The sequence below is a fragment of the Gallus gallus genome, chromosome 21, assembly GCF_016699485.2.
Source record: "Gallus gallus isolate bGalGal1 chromosome 21, bGalGal1.mat.broiler.GRCg7b, whole genome shotgun sequence".
NCBI lineage: Eukaryota > Metazoa > Chordata > Aves > Galliformes > Phasianidae > Gallus > Gallus gallus.
The window spans coordinates 6,722,482-6,742,538 of record NC_052552.1 but is presented as its reverse complement, the minus strand read 5'-3'; the positions used below and the strand labels follow the sequence as shown (position 1 = coordinate 6,742,538).

Sequence of the window (20,057 nt, the reverse complement as noted above, 5' to 3'; positions counted from 1 at the left end):
GTGCCGGTGTTTCCCTGGAAACTGCTGTGCCCAAGTCCTGCCCTCCTGGTGCCAACCTCCTGGTGCCAACCACAGTCGTCATGGAAACCTGTGTCGCTGCTGATGGGGAACAAAGGATGCGGATCTGCAGCAAGTGTGGTCTAAATCAGCACCAAGCCCCTTTTCTCCCTTCTCTCTCCCAGTGCAAGCATGCTCAGAAAGCAAAGCAGATCAGTGCCTGCAACAGGATTTGGCTCCATGAAGGCAGGAGCCCATGCAACACTGCCTGCCAGGCTGCAGGGCACTGCAGGTCCCTCCCACCGTAGTGCTTCCTTGAGGCACGTGGTGCTGCTCCCACGGCCTTCCCCTCGCAGGTGGTCCTGCAGGGGAGCAAAGTGGGGCAGAAGATTTGCAGGTTCCCCCAGGAATACATGCAAAAAGATCTGAGAAGACTCCAAGAGGTGTATTTTGTGAAAGTCTGCCCCTTGGTTGGGGTTTCAGAATGTTTTTCCTCCGGCCTTCCTGGCCTCAGCTCCAACTTCTGCTTGGTATCAGCTCCTAGAAGGTCTTGTATGTCCTCACCATAAATCTCCAGGCAGAAAGCTCTCACCAAGAACCTGATGCTTTCAGCATGCTGTATAAAACAGGAATGAATTCAGGAGGAGGTTCACAGCATGAAGACAAGCAGGCAGCCCGCAGAGTGCCAGCTGGACACCCACCTCCCTGCTGCACCTCCTCACACCTCCCATGGCATTTCATGCCCGGGTATGACTACTGAACACATTTGCTTCCAGGCCTTAAATGTCTCAGACATGCAGGACTGTATTTCTGTAGAGTTCTATGACAGAGCCAGTACTGAGGTGACTGAAATGCTGCACTGGGAGTCTAAATCTCCAAGTACAGATATCACAGTACTTTGCAACACCTGACACCACAGCTCCACTGGAACCAAACCTACCCTGATGGTCACACAGCACAGTTTTACCAGGAGAGCAGCTGAGATGGGAGGATAAGTTACTTCCAGAAGTGAAAAACAGATAAATGGCAGCAATTCACTGAGAATCCAAAGTCCAAAGCAGTCTATCCCCATCCTCACTCCCAAGTGCAACTGGCACACCTTCCTTGGGGTACACTCCCCTCCTGCTCCCTGCCTGCTGCTCCCCTGATGCTTTTAGGGTTAAAAACAGTGCTTTGGCTGAAGCACTTAACTGGGATGAGAATATTATCACAGCTCTGTGACAACTGCAATTTTGGGAGAAAAGAAGAGCAGAACAGTGTGGATATTACTCCTCCACTTCCCAGAAGGGCTGCCAGCATAAATGCTTCAATTCCTGCAGATCAGGGAGCATTACGCTGTACAGGGTGCAAAAAAAAGCCTTTGTAGCTACCGCACAATGTTAGAACAGGATCACTTCCACAGCATCACACACCCACCCGTGTGCTCTCACAAACAGGTTCCAGTGGGGAAAAAATGAAATAAAACCAACCACAGAACGGCCTGCAGGTGGGTGGTGAAAACCGGACGGGCAGCTGACAGCACTGAAGGCCGGAATGGTTCTGCCATAGGGCAGGAAATAGTCAGGAATACAGATTCAGGTCTGTATTGCTTGCTTATCTGCTTGCTGCCAGATGACTGCAGGGCTGGCAGCAAGCAGGCATCACTGCCGTTCGCTCCTGTTTTGGAAAGCCGTGGTGGGAACAGAAGGCATTTGGAACTTCCACCTTAAAACTATCACCGGCCATTCCATCCTTGTAGCCTCTGCTGACAGCAGAAGTTGGGTTGATTGGTTGGTTTTCGGTGGTTTCGTTCGTTTGGGGTTTGCTGGGCTGGTTTTCCCCTCCCAGGCGCTCACTGTGCTGACACACCAGCAGGCACGGCGCCGTCCCCTTGCAGCTTTTGCTTCACTTTCTCCAGCAGGCAGAGATTCCCCACCTCCTCCAAGGCGTCCTGCTGGGCCGTAAGAACACCCCCACGCCCGTCAGCGCCCTTCTCCCCAACCACGTTCCCGTGCTGGGAAAGCAGAGTCCCGCCGGCCCCATCTCTCAGCGGGGCGCGGTTCTCCGCCCGTCCCTGCTGATAGCCCCGGATCAGCCCTTTCCAGCTGGGTCTGCTGCACCGCTACAGCCCACCCCCCACTCTGGTTAAACCCTCGTGGTTTCGGACGGCGGTGTCCGCGTCCAGCAGCCCCGGCCGAGGCGCAGCCAGCAGGGCTGCTCCCAGGAGCACCCACGTGGATGAACGTCAGCGGGAAGCAGCGTGGGAAGGGGCGGTGGGCGCCCCCCCGCCCCCGGCAGCCCGGGCCCAGCGCAGCCGATGCGAGCTGCGGTTTGTGAAGTGCCCTGACGGACAGCCTCGTCGTTTGCTTCGATAACGGGGAGAGTCCGCGTCTTCGCGCTGAGCAGAGAAGGATGTTCGGCCAGGCTTTGTATGGAATACGGGTGTACCTCCGTACGGACCTCTGAACGTACACAAACGGAAGACCTTTTCGTGCAGGGTGCGTGCGTTCCTATCAGCAGGAGGGCACTCCGGCGGGCACCTCCACCGCCGCCGAGCCGGGCGGGGCGCACGCTCAGACCGCGGAGAGAGTGCGCATGCGCGCGGTCACAGCGCGCCGTTGCCGCAGCGATGGGACGCCGCCGCTCGAGGCCCCGCCCCGCGCGGTCACGTGTCGCAGAGGGCGCGCGCGCGGGAAGGCGCGCGGGTGCGCGGCGTGCGGTGCGCGTGCGTGGGGCCGCGCAGCGGCGCGGCGGGAGAGAGCGGGGGCGCGCGTGGGTGTGCGCGAAGGTGCAAGAGCGCGAGCGCTTGAGATTGTTCGAGTGCGTGGGTGTGCACGGGAGTGCAGCTGGGCAGATGCAAGAAGGAGCCCGGAGCAGCGCGGTTGCACAGAGCTGTTTATTCCCGAAGTTGCCGTGGGGCTCCGTACGGTTGGAGCGGGGGTCGGGCCTAGCCCCGCTCGTGCTGCACCAGCGCCGGGCCGTCCTCGTCCCGCTGCTCGTAGCCGGGGTTGCAGCGTCCCACGCTCAGGCGGCAGAAGCAGCCCCCAGGCACTGCCGAGTAGTGCGCGAGCAGCGCCGGCATGGAGCGGAATTCGGCGTGGGAGTGCTGCAGGAGAGAGGCACCGGTGTGCTGGTGCACCAACACGTGCACGCACTGATGCAAACAGGAAGAGAACTCACCAGTGTTCCATGCACTCGTGCACTAAAGAAATGCACTTAAGCACAGCGTGCCTATGCACTCATGTGCTCCGAACCGCACACCCACCCGTTTGTGCACCAGTCCAGCTCGGAAGCAGAAGCACCCATGCACCTGTGTCTCAGTTCCTCATGCACGTGCACCCTAATGCACCCATGCACTGATGCACCCAAACCACTCTGCATCAGTGCATCCATGCATTGGTGCACCGGTGCAGCCATGTGTGGATGCATGTGCACAATAAAGTGCCCACACTAGTGCATGGATACACCGGTATGCACATGCAGTAGTGCGTGCATGCACCCATCCCTATGCACAGACGCACCCGTCCCGATGCACGAATGCAGCTGTGCATGCATCCCCTGGAGCAGCACCGCACCCACACACTGATGCACGCATGCAGCCGCCTGCTACCTGCTCACCTCCACACAGAACCGCCCCTGCTGTGTCCGCAGCACGCAGTAGGGCACGACCCCGCAGGGCGTGTGCACCCACAGGCACCAGCGCGGGGTGGCACCGGGTTCAGGGCGCAGCAGAAAGGCTCCCGGCACATCCCCGCGCAGCAGCGCGATGCCGCTGGCCCTACGGGGACGCACAGGTGGGTGTGGGGGTGGCTGGGGGCTGTAGGTCTGGGGCTGGTGGGCACTCACCTGGCGATGCCGGCGAAGGCCCACACGCTCTCGGCGAGGGCGGCCTCGGTGTCAGGGAGCAGCACCAGGCCCCGCATGCCTCTGCTCTCCCATCCCGATGGGGCTGAGGGAGGTGGGTGGGTGTCCGGCCCCAAATCTCTTTCTTGCCCCCCAGGATCTTCTTTTAGAGCCCCAAATCCTATTCCTGACCCCACATCCCCTCATCAACACCAAATCCCTTCTGTGACCTCAAATCCCATCCTCCCCACCAAAGCCTCTCCTCGATCCCAAATCTCTTCCTGGACTTCAAAACCTTCCTTTGACCCCAAAATCCTCTCCTCAATCTCAAATTCCCTCCTTGACCCCAAATTCCTCTCAGTGATCTCAAAACCCTTTGCTGACCCCCATATCCTCTCTTTGACTCCAAAATCCTATCCCTAACCCCAAATCTTATCCTCACCCCAAGTCCCCTCCCTGACCCCCAAATTCCTCTCTTTGAGCCCAAATCCTACCCCTAACCCCAAATCCCCTCATCCCTTCAAGTTCCCTCTTTGGCCCTAAATCCTCACCTCACCCCCAAAATCCTCTCTTCAACCCCAAATCTCCTCTTTGGCCCCCAAACCATATCCTTTTCACCAAATCCCCTCCTTGATCCCAAATCTCCTCCTTGACCTCAAAACCTTTCTCTTACCCCAAAATCATTTCCTCTTTGAACCCCAAATCCCCTCCTTGACACCAAAATCCTCTCAGTGATCCCTAAATCCCATCCTTCACACCAAATCCCCTCCTCGTCTCCCTCTTTTTGACCCCAAATCCCCTGCTTGACCCCCAAATCCTCTCATTAAGCCCCAAATCCTATCCTTCATGCCAAATCCTCATCTTGGCTCCAAAATCCTCTCTTTGACCCCAAATCTCCTCAAATGATCCCAAATCCTCTCTTTTACTCCAAAATCCTATCCTTATCCCAAATCACCTCTCCTTGACCCCAAATCTCCTCTTTGAACCTGAATTCCCTCAACAACCCCAAATCCCCTCATTTGATGCCCAAATCCTCTCTTTGATCCCCAAAATTCTCTCAGCCCCAAATCCACTCCTTGACCCCCTAAATCCCCTCAATGACCCCAACATCCCCTTGTTGGCCCCCAAATCCTCTCTTTGGTCGCCCAAATCCTCAACCTCTGATGCCTTCTGACCCCAGAATCCCCTCAAACGACTCCAAATCCTCTCCTCAACACCAAATCCCTTCTCTGACCCTTCGACCCAAAATCCTCTCTTTGACCCCCAAAATCCCCAACCCCAGACTCTTCTATGATGCCAGAGTCCCCTCAAATGACCCCAAATCTCCTCCTTGATGTCCAAATCTTACCTTTGACCCCCCAAATACTCTCCTCAACCCCAAGTCCCCTCTCTGACCCAAAATCCTCTTCCTGACCCCCCAAATCCCCTCAAATGACCCCAAATCCCCTCATAGCCCTCCAAATCCTCTCTTTGATCCCCCAGATCCTCAACGTCTGACCCCTCTCTTACCCTAGAATCCCCTCAAACATCTTCAAATCCTCTTCCCAACCCCAAATCCCCTCTCTCACCCATTTTGGGTCCCCAAATCCCCTCAGTGGCCCCACAATCCCCTCCTTGACCCCCAAATCCTCTCTTTCAGCCCCCAAATCCTCTCCTCAATTCCAAATCCTCTCTCTGGCCCCCAAATCCCCACCTTGACTCCTAAATCATCTCTTTGACTCCCAAAGTCTTCTCCTCAACCCCAAATCCCCTTTCTGACCCCCAAATCCCCACCCTGACCCCCAAACCTCTCTTTGACTCCAGGCCCCCTCCCTGACCCCATGTTCACCCACCACTCACCACCCTCGCGCTGCTGCAGTTGGCTCTCAGCCCCGCAGTCGCGGTAGGCGCCCGAGCGCAGCACTTTGCTGCGGATCGCCTTTTTGCGCACCAGCACTGGGGAGCAATAGGGGTTCCCCGGACGCCAACCCACAGCACGGCCCTCAGCCTCCACCCGTCGCTCCTGGAGCAAATGCTGTGCAAAAACATGCTGTGGAAATAGGCTGAGAGTTAAACATGGTGCGGGGAAAGGCCGTGAAAGGAAGGGCTGTGGAAGACGCTGTGCAAAAAGTGCTGTGCAAAATGCCATGAGATAAAGCCACGCGGGGTGGGCCGTGCAAAATGCTCTGTGCAAAAATGTGCTGTGTACAACTGTGTGCTGGAAAAGGCCATGCAAAGAGAGGCTGTACAAAATGCAGCACTGAAAGCAGCAGGGGAAGTGCTGTGAAAGCAGCCTGCAAAAAGAGGTTTTGCTGATGTGCTGTGCAATGTATGCAAAGCACCGTGGGAAGTTCACCTGGTGCAAAATCTGTGCAAGGAAAGCCTGTGCGAGACATGATGGAAAAATGTGCTGTGCAAAGATGCACTGTGCAAGGATGCGCCATGCAAAAATGGACTGTGCAAAGAATACGCTGCGCAAAAATAAAGCATGCAAAAAAATGAGTCATGCAAAAACATATTGTGCAAAAATGCATTGTGCAAAAGATCCACCATCGAAAGGTGCACTGTGAAAAAAAATGCACCATGAAAAAAGTGCTCCATGCAAAGATGCACCACACAAAGATGCTCCATGCAAAAATGCACCATGCAAGCATTTCCTGTGCAATGTGCTGTGCAATGATGTCATGCAATGCTGCACTGCAAAGGCCTGCACCCACCCCTGCACCCAGCGGGCCGAGGGCGGGCAGGCGCCGCAGGGACAGGAGCGCGTTGACGTTGCGTGACACCTCCTCAGGGTTGAGGGTCTCCCGCAGCAGCACGGGGGGGTCGGGCTCAGCCGCCTGCAGCTCAGGGTGTGCCTGGAGGTAACAGAGCTGGAAGGAGCGGCACAGCAGCAGGTGCAGCACGTGCACCTGCAGGGAGAGGGGGAATGAGAGTCAGAACAATCACGCAAAAATAATCATAGAGTTAAGGGGGGTGGGAGGAACATGCAGCCACGCACCTCACCCACGGGGCTCACAAAGAGGTGGCAGAACAGTGTGCTGGGGGGGCTGTGGGGGTTGCGGGCCACAAAGGCGAACTGGCGCTCGGCATGCAGGCAGGTGCTGTACAGGATGCGGCGCAGCGCGTGCGCCATCAGCAGCGTCTGCAGCAACAGCAGGGCCTTGCTGGGACCGTGGCATGAGCAGAGCTCGGCCCGAGCCTGGCTGCAAGTGCTTGGCTGCAAAGCATGCAGCCGTGCTCCTAGTGCTGCAGGACCCCCAGAGCACCTCTTCAAAGTGGCACCCAGCACCCTGCACATTGTGCCCTGCACATGACATTGCACTCTGCACCCAGAACCCACCTCCCCATCGTCACCGTAGACCTTCAGTCCCTGCAAGCTGAACCTGAGCACCACAGACCTCCTCCTGGGGCAATCCTGGCCGGGAGAGAGGGGGTGGTTGTGGGGTCCCCCTGCTGCCATTTGGCATCCCCCCACCAGCCATGGGGATTTGAAGGCAATGGGGATGGCCTACCTTCAGCGCCCGCAGCTGCTCCTCCAGCTGCCCCACGTGCTGCTGCAGCTCCAGCTCTTCCACCATGAAGGAACCCACGTACTGGGAGGGGTCAACAATCCCATCCTGCTTCAGCAGCCCCCATGGGATTCCCCAGCCACACGGGGATGCGGCAATGTGGATCACACCTGCACCCCAGTGGCCTCACCTCTGCTGACTTGGCGATGCCCCGCGCGCGGGGGGGCGGTGGTGCCGGATCCGGCCCCCTCCCATTGGCTGTCATCTTCTTCTTCATGGCAGCGGCTTCCTAAATCTTACCCCAGTGCAGAGGTTCCCAAATCCTGACCCCATCACAGAGGTTCCCAGATCTTTGCCCCAGTACAAGGCTCCTGGATCCCAACCCCAACCCCAACCTCACCCCAAGAACCATGAGAGGGTCCCCGTGGCCCAGTCCCAGTGCAAGGGTCCCCATACGACACCAAGTCCCCATGGCCCCAGTGTTGTGCAAGCGTCCCTAGATCCAGACCCTGCCTCCAATGTGAAGTCCTCATGTCCCAAACTCATCACCACGTCAACATAACAAGGTTCTCACCCTCTGCCTCTAAGTTCCGTGCAGGGGTCACACGTCTCAAACACGATGCAGGCACCCACGTCCTGACCCCAACCACGATGTGGGGGGTCCCCACACCCTGACCGAAACAAGATGTGTGTGGCCCCAAATGAAGCCCAAGCAAGATCCACAGGTACCCAAATCCTGACCCCACGCTAGGTTCCCCACGCCTTGGGGGTGGCAGCATCTCGTGGGGGGGTTAAGCCATAAGGATGTGCCTCAAAGGGGTTTGGGGCTGAGACCCCTGCAACTCGTGACACCGCTGGATGCAAAAAACACGGGGAGGGGGGTCCAGGCGCATCCCGAGTGGGTGCGGGCTCAGGGCTGCCCCATCCATTCCGGCACCGTTCGGGGGTCTCCCCCCCACCCCCAGCCAATCCACAGGCAGGCAGCCCCCAAGCCCCGCCCCCTTTTTCCCACGCTCCGTTTCTCAATGGGGCCCCCCAGCCCACCACCGCCACCGCCACCGCCGCCGCCACCCTGCAGCTCCCCCAGGGAGGGATGCTGACCCCGAGATAAGCTCGCCCACCGCAGGGGACCCCGTTCCCCCGCTCACGGGCAGCTCCAGAGAAACGCAGGCGAAAATCCTCCGGCTCTCGGCCTTAGCCCGGCGCTTTCCTTCCCGGGGGGCTCCGCCGGGCGCGACGCAGGGATGCTCTGCAGGGATGCTCTGCAGGGACGCTCTGCCCGGCGCTGTCAAGCCCCCGCTGCACGCCAGGCCCTGCCAAGCCCGAGCTCACGGCGGGCACGGGGCAGGCAGCGAACTCCCATTTCCTGCCTCCGATCTGCCCGCGATGAATCACTGCAATTTACCTCCCCGTTTTCTCAGTCTCTTGGAAGCGACGGCGAGCAGAAAGGCTCGGGCTTTTTGGAAAACGCAGCTGCAACCCGTTGCTTTTTTTTTTTTTTTTCCTCTCCTTTCCTTTGAGAAGTGATGCTGAGCCCTCTCCCCACTGCACACACGTGGCTGCACGCTCACTGCCCCTGTCCGTCTCACTCCAATTCCCACTTTGCCCACTGTTATCCATCCACTCTCTACTTTTGGTCACATAGCCGTAAAGAAATAAAGGGGGATGGCTCCAAGCTCACTGCAAAGAAAGGGATGCAGCCATATGTAAAGCCAACATTGCGATCCAAAACCTCAACGTCGCATCCCAAAAACTCCAAGTTGTGCCCCAAAAGCTCAGTGCCATGCATGCCCCAAGACCTCAGTGTTGTGCCCCCACATCCCAACGTTACATCCCCCAAACCCAAAGATTCTTCCCCAAATCCCAACACTGTGTCAGGAAAACCCGAAAACACTCCGGTTGGGAACAAGGCAACAGCTGCCCACAGCCAGAGAGGCACTTGGAAGGGGAAAGCAACGCTTTGGGGAGAAGGTGCAGCCCCAGCCTTTGGAGGTGCCTCCAAAAACCCCAGCGCCAGCCTCGGTGCACCCATGGGCATAAGGAAAAGGGCTTCCATGGCACCATGCAAACCTTGGTCTGCCGCCAATGCTGATTGCTTCGAGATGCCACAGAGCGCCCTGGTGGAGCCAACAGCATCGAAGCAGCGGAAAGAAAGGAAAAAAAAGGACAGATGGAACTGAGGGAATAACACAACAGAGCCGGTCTGGCCAGGAAGCAGGCTGGGGACACGCAGCAGAGCTGGTGCAAAGCTTCCCGGAGAGCTGCTGCTTTCTCCTGGTGCCCCACCACGCTGTGCTGCAGGCAGAGGTTCCCCATCCAGTCCCCAGTGGAAGGTGATCACCACTCCAGACTGCCCTGGGAAGGCAGGTGGCCCAACCAGCAACAAAAGCCACAACTAAAAAGTTTGGAGGTGACCGAGAGAACCAATGGCAGCTTTTAGCACAAACCTTGCAGCAAAATTTAGCTGTGCTCAGGCACAAAGGATCAGAGATATGCAGGTTGCTGAGCAGGTATTTTTTGGGCTGCTGGGATGGAAACATTACCACAAAGAGGGAGTAGAGAGGTGCTGCAGGCCAGCAGCTGGGAAGATGACTCTGCACCCCCACAAGCATCCTAGAGAGAAGGCTGTTATTCAGATCTGGCATGCTCCAGTGCTTGCTCGGAGGAAACCACCACCAAAACCCGCTGTTTCAGTACACGTAGTACACATAGTGGCAGCAAAGCCATCTACCAAAGTTTCTAATTACTTTACAGCCCTGTGGGTTACTTGAGTGCGTTACTCTGTTTCATGTTAGCCACAGCTTTCATAAGCCTGCTCCTTACAGCCTTGCTCCAGGGCTGTGAGCAATGGAGCGCATTTCTGTAAGAGCTTTTTAAACTCCCAGTTATCGGAGGTAGCACAGTGAGGCGGCATCTGAAAAGGGTAAATAGAGTAAGGATGCTTTTCCATTTTGCATTTGATTTCTGGAGGCACTCCCACTGCTCCCAGTGTGGTAGATGCAAAGCTCTTCCCAAGAGCATGTTAAGCAAAGAGGTCACATTTGAATCACTCATGTTGCCCCATTCAAGGGAGAGTCCAGGATGCTCTCTGACACCAGCAGTGTACTTCTAACAAAGGCGTGCCTCTGCAGCAAAGCACACTCACTGTAATTCCCTCCTCTCTGGGCTTCCAGGAAAAGAAAGCTGTGATGAGGAAGATGAAGGACACACAGAGCAGGCATGGAATCTAGTTTCATTTTATTTTAGCAAACTGCATGTTCTTCACTTATCAACATCTCTACATTAGCAACTGTATAGCTTTCCAACTTTTCTTTTAAAAAAAGGGTAAACAAGAAGTGACAAAACTTAGGCTCTTCATCTCTTAAAAACATTTGAAAGTTGGATTCAAGAAGACTTTTATATATTTTGGTTTTAAGGTAACAGAAGTAGCATGGAAACACTAATTCAAATCACCCGCCTGAGAACTACCCCTTTTAGAGCCCCTCTGGTGTCAGATGCTTGGTACACACGGCAGCCTCCAATGACTGAAGACCTGGACCCACTCTCACACAAACTGTGCCAGGCTGAAAAAGCTGCCCACACCTCCTCAACCTGCCAGCATCACAGCTGAGCAGAAAGGAACACCTCCAGGACTCAGTGCAAGTGCTGTATATTTACACTGCTCCTTCACAGAAGCAGGAAGGACCTCATCATGCAGGGGATCTAAGGAGGACTCCAGTGCTGTCGTACCTTCTCAATTAAGAATCATACTTCCCCCAATCATCATGCTCCTGCTGCCTAAAGATACAAATAACTTCTTTGAAGAATTTTTAAATGCTGCCCTCCCCCCAAACCCAAGAGGAACACCATAAAATGTACAGATTACAGGTCCTAGAAAAGTCTTAAGACTATTGCAGAAACTAAAGATGACTTGTTCCAGGGGAGGGGTAGGCACAAGGCACAGCACTGAGATCTAACAAATGCTTAGGTTGGTTTGATTTAGTTTTCAGCTTTTTCCCCATCATTCAAGAAGAAAAAAAAAGTGTTTAAGCATCAGAACTAAAATACAAATGCACGTTGACTTTATAAAACAAGATTGTGGATTTGATCATGGGATTCCCTGACAGTGGAAATATTTACTTCTTTGCCCGGAGAGATTTCCTCATGGCAGATTTGCCCTTGGCAGAAGGTTTCACCTCCTTCCTCCCGCTAGCTGTTGGTTTCTTGGAAGAGCTGCCACCAGAGGGTTTCTTGATGGCTGGGGCTGCTGGTTTGGCTTTCTTCACAGGAGTTTTCACCTTGGGTGGGGGCTTTGCTTTCCCCTGGTGGGCTGCTGGGGTCTTTCTGGGCTTGGGCTTGGATTCTCTTCGCTTCATTGGAGGGGCTCTGCTCCGTGATTTTGGAGGAGGTCTCTTCTGCATCCTGTCAGAAAGGCAGCACAGGATCTCAGTGGAGGCACAAACACTACTCAGAGCAGAGCTGCTGTCATCAATTTACATAAATGAAACAGATCTTGGCATCTTTGTTCTTTACCACGGATGTTCGTTCCTTCATGCAGCAGTACATTTCATTAGCTAAATCCCACAGAGCAAGAAGCCCTGTGGTAGATCTTGTCACACTACATGTTTCTCAGTCCCCAAAGATATCTCATTGGCAGAGCACTGGCTCCTTTGTTAGATTAATTGTCATTATTTGTACGTTTATATGCCTAAGTCAATTGTCAGAACAATTCGGCGAGTTAAGCATTCTCTCTGCCTCTCTGACAGTGATTTTATTATTTAATGAACAACATTTATCTTAAACCCATATTCTGAGCGAGACAGGTTTCCTGTCTGGCTATAAAATTGCAGACAACACTGTAGGAAAAGGTTTTCCTCAGAAAACAACAAATCCAAGCAGCGGCCCATGAAGCGTCACAGTTTTGTAGAGCACAAAAGGCACCAAGGAGATTAAAAGCACTACAGAGAATAAATATTCCTCTCATCTAGAGGAATTCCAGCTATAGAGTGATAGACTATTATCTTTGGAACACAGCATTGCTTCTGCAGACACATCCGAGAGAAGTCCTGATCCTAACAGCTCCCCAGTTCAAAACAATGCTGGAAAATGAAGTTCCTAATATCTCTCGAGTGACAGCCTTGCAGATCAGCAGCCACAGCAAAAGACTTTACAGCTCTGACTGTCAATTCATCCAAAGGAGCCCATTTCCCTTTTACGCTACCATACCTCTTCTTTGGTGGTGGCTCTTCCTCCTCAGACTCCTCCTCTTCAGATTCTTCTTCCTCCTCAGATTCCTCCTCCTCCTCCTCCTCAGATTCTTCAGAGTCCTCATCCTGCTGCTTCTCCGGGTAGAGCACATCTGGGCTACAAGAGAATTCTTGTCAGAGCATGACTTCTAAGGCCCTGGCTAATCCTAATTGCTCCTTCTGTGCAAACAATGAAAGAACAAGATCAGACTTCAGTGACTCTGAATGCAGACCAGAGCTACTGAGGACTTTACACATACATGACAAAAGAAGGTGGGAAGCAGAAACATTAATTACTGTGTTCCTATTTGGCTCTTCATGGGACACTATGTCACCATCTCTGGGCTCCTTGTGGCCCAGCACAATGTACACTCACAGCAGCAGAGAAAAGGCTGCTTTTAGTCTTATGGTGGCCAACCTAGAACACCTTCCCTCCTCCCACCTCTCCTCCACATCAGCACCACGAGAAGCTGGGTCCTACTCATTATGAGCATCCTTGCATTAAGTACAAAATACTCCACCTGCTCATGCAAATTTGTTCTAACATGGGAACACATAAATAGCTACTATCTTGGAAAAAAAACAAAAAACACAATCATCATGACAGAGTACGTGAGAGCATTTAGCCCAATATTTTCATTGTCCTTAAAGTCTCCCTTGCTAATGAAGTCAGCTTTATGTCGACTCACAGTCAGACACCAAGTACTGTCATCATCTAGAAGCAAGACAGGTGACAATGCTGTGGTTTTTCAATTAAGCCCTCCATAGACTTCCCTATAAATAGGAGTTCAAGCTATGAACTTCAGCAACACTCTCTGACTGGTCTATCTTCAACATCATTTTACAGCCAAGTCCTTTACCTAGGATAATAAGGGAAGCAAAGCTGAAAGGTTCCACTGAAGCCCTTTCCAGAAATCTGCTCCAACCAGCCATTCTTCTCACATCTCTGCAGGGTTCTCTTCAGTAGATGCACTGTGGGGAAAAAAAAATTAAAAAATTAAAAAAAAACATCAGGGAAAGGTTATGTTACTATCTTAGTCCACTTGTCTAATCTTACTGCTCTTTGCAGTGCCCTCTGAAATCAGAGATGGGGAGTCAGAATGAAGTCTCCTTTCCCAGGACACCTGAAGGGAAATGAAACTGCACCAGAGAGCTGAAAGTCATGAAGACATCACTGCATGCTTCCTTCTGCACTCACCAACGACCTGCTGCTTTGTGAAGGACTCAGTGAGAACACTGCACTTCAAAGCTTCCCCTTTCAATAAGACATACTAAATCATTTCAGTTAATTTTCCCGGAGATTCAAACAATTGATAAGAGACAAGTGTTGGTTTGTGAACCATTAGCAAGTGAGGCTTTACATTCACTGAAGGAAGAAGTCAAGAACAGTGACAGGTTTTTGATGTCATGATTAGGGTACCATTCTTTCAAAATGCATTTAATAGCAGTGCGTAACTACTTCTGCCCAAATGTAACAAGTCTCAGCTCTCCTGAGCGTGTTCTCCAAAGTGTTTGTTAAAATAAGCCTTCGCTCTACCTTATAAACAGGCACAACACAAACAATATCAGCCTATTTTTACCCAGGGTACCAAAAATCAACAGCAGCATTTGAAGGATCTGACTGGAGTTGTAAGTGTGAAGTAAGAATGTAGAGCACTGACTGCATACTGTGTACCTGCCTGCTTTTACACCCCGACAGATCCTCCTCTGGTTGCTCCTAAAACAGAGAGCAGCAAAATTCTTTTTAAGTAATGGAAGGAGAAAGAGAACAACACATTGCTAGTTGAAATTTCCTTATCTGACTTGTAAGACTGACAAGCACTCAAGACCAGCTAAACATGGGCCTCTAAGGCCAGGACAGTTTCCAACAGTCCTGAAGACAAACAAGTAAACCTAGAAACTCTCTTCCCTGCCCCAAGACTAAGAAGTCCCACTTGACATCCACCACTCATTGGCAAAAGGCCACAGGCAACTTCTTCAGCCTGCACTGATGGGACGGAGGCTGCACTCCTCTGCACATTGTTCAACCCTGCCTTAAAGAACTGTGCAGATGCTGACTGCTCCAGGTGATGACTGCAAGATCAGCAACCTCCTCTCTGGCCCCAGCTCCAGAGTAACAGCTCCAGCATCACAAGGCCATGGTAACAAGATGATCTACCTTTAGGTCTGATACTACTAGAAACTGCTGCAAGCTCACGCTGCTTTAAATGACCTTCAGCCTACGTTAAACAACTGCATCAGGGCTCAGACTGAAAAATGCAAGTAAGACAGGAGAAAAATCTACTGTTATTACTGCTTCTGTTCACACAAAATCCAAAATAGACACTACTGTCTTTACTGGGAACAAAGATATGCCAAATCTTATTCCAAATACAACTGGATTAGTCTTTTCCCTCCTCACTTGCTTGACTTTTCAAAATCAGAGCCAGAGGAGGTCCTCAAACAAAACACTAAAGAGGGATGTATATGAATTTTTTTTTTTTTTTTTTTAAGTTAGACCATGTAACTTCTCTAAATAAAAAGCAAACAGGAACTGTGTTTACATCAAGCTGCAGCTTTTCAACACAGAGAAAAATACTGTCGACAGTTCAAGATCAAGAAAGTAGTTGATACACTGCTTCACCTTCCCAGGAAAGTGCTATAGACAAGAGAAACATGCATCACATCTCAGAAAGTAGTCAGGCTTGAAAGGAACTTGTGGGAATTAAAAACACTGAGCACTTCTGTGGCACAAAGAGGAGCAGTCTGCTCCCTAGCAAGCTCAACCAAATAGTTTAAATGTGTTGCACAAACCTGTCCCAGCATCCGCAGCTGCTGGGTTCTCCTTCAGAGTTTGGGGAGGGGGGGAAAACCAGTCTGATAGTTTGGGACTTTACCTTGGAAGTTGGAGTTGGTCCCTGGGTGGTTTTCCAGGATATACTTCTTCAGTGCTGTGGTGGAGCAGGTCTTCGGTTCGTTCATGGCCGCAATAGCAGACAGGATGGCATCTTCCATCAGAGTCCCACCCAGCAGGGGCTTCTCCCCTGACTTCTTCAGCTATTTTCCAAGGAGGAAGAGAAAAGCATCAAGACAAAATTCTCCCAAACCAGGTCAGGACAAGCTCCTCTGCACCAGGTGGGTCGGCGCTCCTGCATTAGCACAGATATGTTTTATATTAAAACACTGCAGAGGGAATGCTGTTCTGCCAGCTTTAATGGTAGGACAGGCCTATTGAGTCAGCTGGCCTGGAGTGCTTTTCATTGGTAACACACTGTCCCAGTCCCAAAGCACACTGCAAGTATGTGGCAATCTAAGGGCCTGCCACTCAAGGAAGGAAATAAATCACACCTTCCTCCATCCCACAGACCAAATGTACTCAAGAGACATATATGGCACAGACATGAGGAAGAACACTGCAGACATCTGGGGTACCCACTGCACTTACAATTAGCAATGGATAGCTTACCCCACCATCTCCCCTACTGTGCTAATGAGTCAGAGCTGAAGCAGTGTGCAGAGCATGCTAAGCAAGGAAGGCAGGGGGGTCTGGTTTCACAAATGTAGACCAAGAAGAGAAAGAGTCCTACTGCTTCATAGTTTGACAACTGCTGAACACGACAGGCTGCTAAAGAAAGGGGCACCCAATAAAACTGGGGTGGGGAGGGCATGTTAACTTGTATCCAAGGCTCCTGGTTATTACAAGCAACAAAAAAAAAGACGAACTCTGGCTCTGACCTGGAATGTCCCAGATGCTCCTTTCCCTGTGATCTGTTCTAGCTGGCCCTTTTCTACAGCTCTCTGCAGGGCATTCTTCAACAGCTGGGGTCTGAAACACAGGAGGATAAAGCTTTACTGACGCACACTGACAGCATACAAAACAAACACAGAAACAATGCACTGCAGAGAACGTGAGAGAAGCTGTACTTACAAGAGGTATCTGCCTACATACAGACATTTTAAATGGAGATCTGTCAGCAAGTGCTGGTTACATGAGATGAACAATGTACGTTAGCGGAAATTCTACTGCAGTGCTTTTTGAGTGTCACTGCATATCCAGAAACAAGCTTCATTTGGAAGGATTTATTCATTTTGAAACACACGTCTGTAGAGGGGACTCGGTGGGCAATGAGTCAGTCAGCTCGCAGACAAACAAGGGGCTGAGTACAAGCCCCAGTAAGAGGTGATGCACGGGGCTTTACTAGATTAGCTTCCTTCCTGACCCTTGACACATTCCGTTTATGCAAACTCTCAGATTATTTCAAGTGTATGCCAGTTAAAGCATTCAGAACCATGCTAGAAAAAATCCCGAGGAGAGGCCTTCATATCCACATATCTATGAACCATATCTGGTTCCTGCTAAGGGCAGAGATGCATACAGCACCGCTGATGTTGGCATCAGGAACAAAGATTGGGTGTGGAGGGATGCAGAGAAAAGGCACAGCTCTTCTCAAGCTTTCTTCCAGGCTGTACAGTGCAGAGCACCACCTGCCTGCTGCCTGATGAAATACTGAATGGAATTATTGTGGGGGGAGGCAAAGCCAGAGGAAGACAGCATTTCAGAGAATCTCTGCTTCAAGAGCATACCCCTGCACCTACCTGATATCTACTTTGAGTTTGGGATAATACTGAGACACATATTTCTTGATCAGGCTGTAAGAAGCTTCTTTTGGCTCACAAAGGCGGGTGAAAGCCAGTGGCAGGATGTCTTCCAGCTTGACCTGTTGCTCTGGAGTCGAAACGGAAGTGCTTTTCTGAAATACATACACTTTTATGCATCAGTGGGGCCTAGACCTGTTTCTTCCTGAACCAGCAATGCACAGGTAAGGAGAAGTGCTCCTGACACTGCCAGAGATCTGGAAAATCAAGTTCTGTACGGCAGCTCTTGGAATTTAGACAATTTAGCAGTTTAAATAAGTCTAGCAAATCTGTTGGAATTCTCACTGGAGTCTAGGAAAGTCTAGTAAACATAAACATACTGAGCATTTAGCAACATCTATATTTCCTGGTTTTTTGGTTTTTTTTGTGTGTGTGCGTTTTTTTGTTTAAGTAAACACTTTCCTTCTCCTCTTTATTTTTTAATGGAGGCTTTTTCTTTGTTACTTTTCAATGACAGAGTCAGGTGAAAATGATTCACACTGACACAAAACAAAAACCATCAAAGACAAGACCTGTTTATACAGGTCCAATTTTCCCAACAATAAACAGCACTTTTGTTCAACTGACAGCATGAAGTTTTGCTTGAAGGTAACATTCCTTTCTCCTGAATTCTCCTCCATCACTTTGTTGCCATCAGGAGGGGATGATTCCCTTTTTATGATGGAGAGAAGAGACAGCCAGGAAATCTGCTGAAGTTTAATGATTTTGATACTGAACAGGAGCTTTGCAAATGGTCAAATAGGTGAGGGTGCTGCTCACCCAGACAGCTGCTCACCTTGCCAGCTAAATTCACCAAAACCAAAAGCCATCCATTTGTTTAGCTGTGACATAGAAAAAGCAACTAAAAACAAATACACAAATATACTGCAGACAAGAAAAGTGATGCATTAATAGTTATCAGGTGCCTTACTCAAACTTGCCATGGAGCCCACAGTTCTATCTAAAAAGAAGTTGCATCTAATTTGTTTCCTGTAGTGTCCTGGTATTGAATGTGTCACTATTACTGCCAAGTTTAGGCCTTGGGCTCTGCCCCACAGCCAAGAGGTAAGCACCTTAGTGCTAGAAAACTCTCTGGGATCACCTAGAGCTGGCAATTCCAGCAACGCATTTTGAAACTGCAGCATTAGAAATGTGTTTTGCACATCTAGTGCAGTGGGGAGCAGAGAACAGCAGTGCTGGAACACAACTAATTGTGAGGACTGGACTCAGACATGACACTACCTCCAAACAGTACACACCCAGCATCTGCAGCTTCCCTCCAGAAGCCTTAGGACATTCACTACTTCCTCCCTCTGTTCTCTCAGCTAATAGAAAACATTTGTCTAATAGATATTGCTGAAGATTGAAGTCTTCCATTTATCCACGCAACAGATAAAACAGAAACAGCAGTTGCAGAAAGTTCTCTTACAATACCTGAGAGGCATCTCTCTCTACCAGGTAAAGACAGAAGAGGAACTTCAGGGTTATTCAGTTTTCTGCCTCAGAACCAAAGCCTAGGGGTTTAATGTAAACATTTTAAAACTAAGATTTTGATTACTCTACTTAATTCTCATACTAGCTTTCTGATTCTGATTTCAGTGAAACAGATCTTTTAATTACTGTACTGGGGGAGGAAAGGTACAGCAAGTAGAGGGAAATTGTTTGAGTTGGGGTTAAGCTGCATTTCATAAGATGCATGTGTTTTAGAGTAACATTTAAAGCACTCCACCTTACCTTTCTGTCTCTGGCTTTTTGAACAGTTTTTCCTGCATTAGACACCACCACGAAGCTTCCAGAAGCTCCCTTCCCTTTCACCTAGTTCAAAACAAAGTCCATTTCAGCCTTCAGCAAAGTAACACAGGATAATAACTGTTTGAAGGAGACTAAGCAACACCATTAAACAGATTTTGAATGAATGCTCATCCTGGTGATTAGCTGTGAGGGGCTGAAGTTGGATTTGAATCCAGTTCAGTAGATCAGAAGCCATGGCTAGACATGACAAACATACCCTCTTGCCCTGACCAGGAGATCCTAACAAAATTGGCATCACAGGTGTAAGCTACAGTGTTGAAAGCAACATGCTGCTGCAGAAGTGATGTTGCTAGACTCAGGTTGAAGATGCGTCATACAGCACTGCAGCAGCAATTTATCACCATGAAACAGTCACCCACAGTGCACAAGTGCACAAAAGACAACAGTCAGTGCACAGCATCAGACTGACAGAACCATGCAGAAATTCTATCAGTGTCTAACAAAGTGAACACAGAGACTGAAGAACCTCCAAGAGGAAGAACAAGATCTCCCTAGAGGCCTGCTAATAGTTCCTTAAATTCCCGTGTGATTGAATAATACCACTGGCAGCACCACTCCACAAAGCGACCCTTACCTGCCTGATGATCCCTCTCTCCAGCTCTCTTTTCAAGGCTTGCTTTAGAAGATAGCCTCTTCTCTCCAGCTCCAGGGAAGGGTATTTGTGAATGATGTATTTACGTATTGCAACAACTGATGCGCCACTCTTTTGAAAGCAGGCCTGCAACAGGATCAAAAGTTAGTAACGAACATCTGGACTGAAACTACTTTGCTATGGGACCAGAAGAAGAGAGACTGAGCTGATGATGCCTACAGGCCAGCACAGGATGGCCCTTTTCCTACAATGACTCAGGAGTATAAAATGTGAGTAAGAAAACACATAACTTTCTCTTTCAGAGTGGCTGAAGAGCAGACAAACACAAACGCAGAACAGCAAGCATGTCACCTACCCCCCTCTCCTGAAGTACTTAAAAGTAATGGCATGTACACTACATGCTATTACAAAAAAAAAAACAGTTACATTTGGACAAACCAGCACTGCCCAACCAGTGAGTCATTAGTAATTCATTATAATGACGTCAGATAGAGCAATCATTAA

At 50.6% G+C, this 20,057-nt stretch overlaps 2 protein-coding genes across 12 annotated transcripts in view; both read right to left on the bottom strand.

Annotated features, from left to right (window-relative positions):
* Positions 1–2,702: 2,702 nt before the first annotated feature.
* SH2D5 (SH2 domain containing 5) lies at positions 2,703–8,729 on the bottom strand. 5 transcript variants are annotated; one of them, XM_025142561.3, is made up of 11 exons: positions 8,459–8,729; positions 7,885–7,981; positions 7,501–7,605; positions 7,314–7,394; positions 7,142–7,216; positions 6,800–6,943; positions 6,516–6,710; positions 5,659–5,848; positions 3,823–3,925; positions 3,595–3,754; positions 2,704–3,082 (listed from the first exon to the last, which is right to left on the bottom strand). In XM_025142561.3, exons 3-11 carry the CDS (start codon positions 7,585–7,587, stop codon positions 2,924–2,926), a joined length of 1,194 nt encoding a protein of 397 aa, XP_024998329.2. In that variant the 5' UTR covers positions 7,588–7,605; positions 7,885–7,981; positions 8,459–8,729; the 3' UTR covers positions 2,704–2,923. The 5 variants fall into 5 exon arrangements, with proteins under 5 accessions (XP_024998331.2, XP_024998329.2, XP_001232826.4 ...); XM_001232825.7 differs by lacking the exon at positions 7,885–7,981 and having other exon boundaries at positions 8,412–8,729; XM_046903337.1 differs by lacking the exon at positions 7,885–7,981 and having other exon boundaries at positions 7,501–7,599; positions 8,412–8,729.
* A 1,801-nt stretch (positions 8,730–10,530) lies between these two features.
* The window catches only part of HP1BP3 (heterochromatin protein 1 binding protein 3), a 20,010-nt gene continuing 10,483 nt past the window's right edge, over positions 10,531–20,057 (bottom strand). For 5 of the 7 annotated variants that reach the window (XM_040651200.2, XM_040651199.2, NM_001006560.2 and 2 more), the window contains 8 exons: positions 19,536–19,679; positions 18,884–18,964; positions 17,111–17,265; positions 16,250–16,340; positions 15,412–15,571; positions 13,396–13,507; positions 12,516–12,653; positions 10,531–11,711 (listed from right to left, as the gene is read on the bottom strand). In XM_040651200.2, coding sequence (XP_040507134.1) covers positions 11,426–11,711; positions 12,516–12,653; positions 13,396–13,507; positions 15,412–15,571; positions 16,250–16,340; positions 17,111–17,265; positions 18,884–18,964; positions 19,536–19,679 — 1,167 coding nt within the window. In that variant the 3' untranslated portion in view covers positions 10,531–11,425. Of the gene's footprint in view, positions 11,712–12,515; positions 12,654–13,395; positions 13,508–15,411; positions 15,664–16,249; positions 16,341–17,110; positions 17,266–18,883; positions 18,965–19,535; positions 19,680–20,057 lie in introns of those variants that run through there. The other 2 variants (XM_046903174.1, XM_040651202.2) reach the window with 2 other exon arrangements.

Coding starts and splice junctions, on each gene's coding strand:
- SH2D5 (XM_001232825.7), bottom strand. CDS start 7,587: ATGAAGAAGAAGATGACAGCCAATGGGAGGGGGCCGGATCCGGCACCA. Junction 7,395..7,500: donor GCATCGCCAAGTCAGCAGAG/GTGAGGCCACTG, acceptor GACCCCTCCCAG/TACGTGGGTTCCTTCATGGT. Junction 7,217..7,313: donor AGCAGCTGCGGGCGCTGAAG/GTAGGCCATCCC, acceptor TCTCCCGGCCAG/GATTGCCCCAGGAGGAGGTC.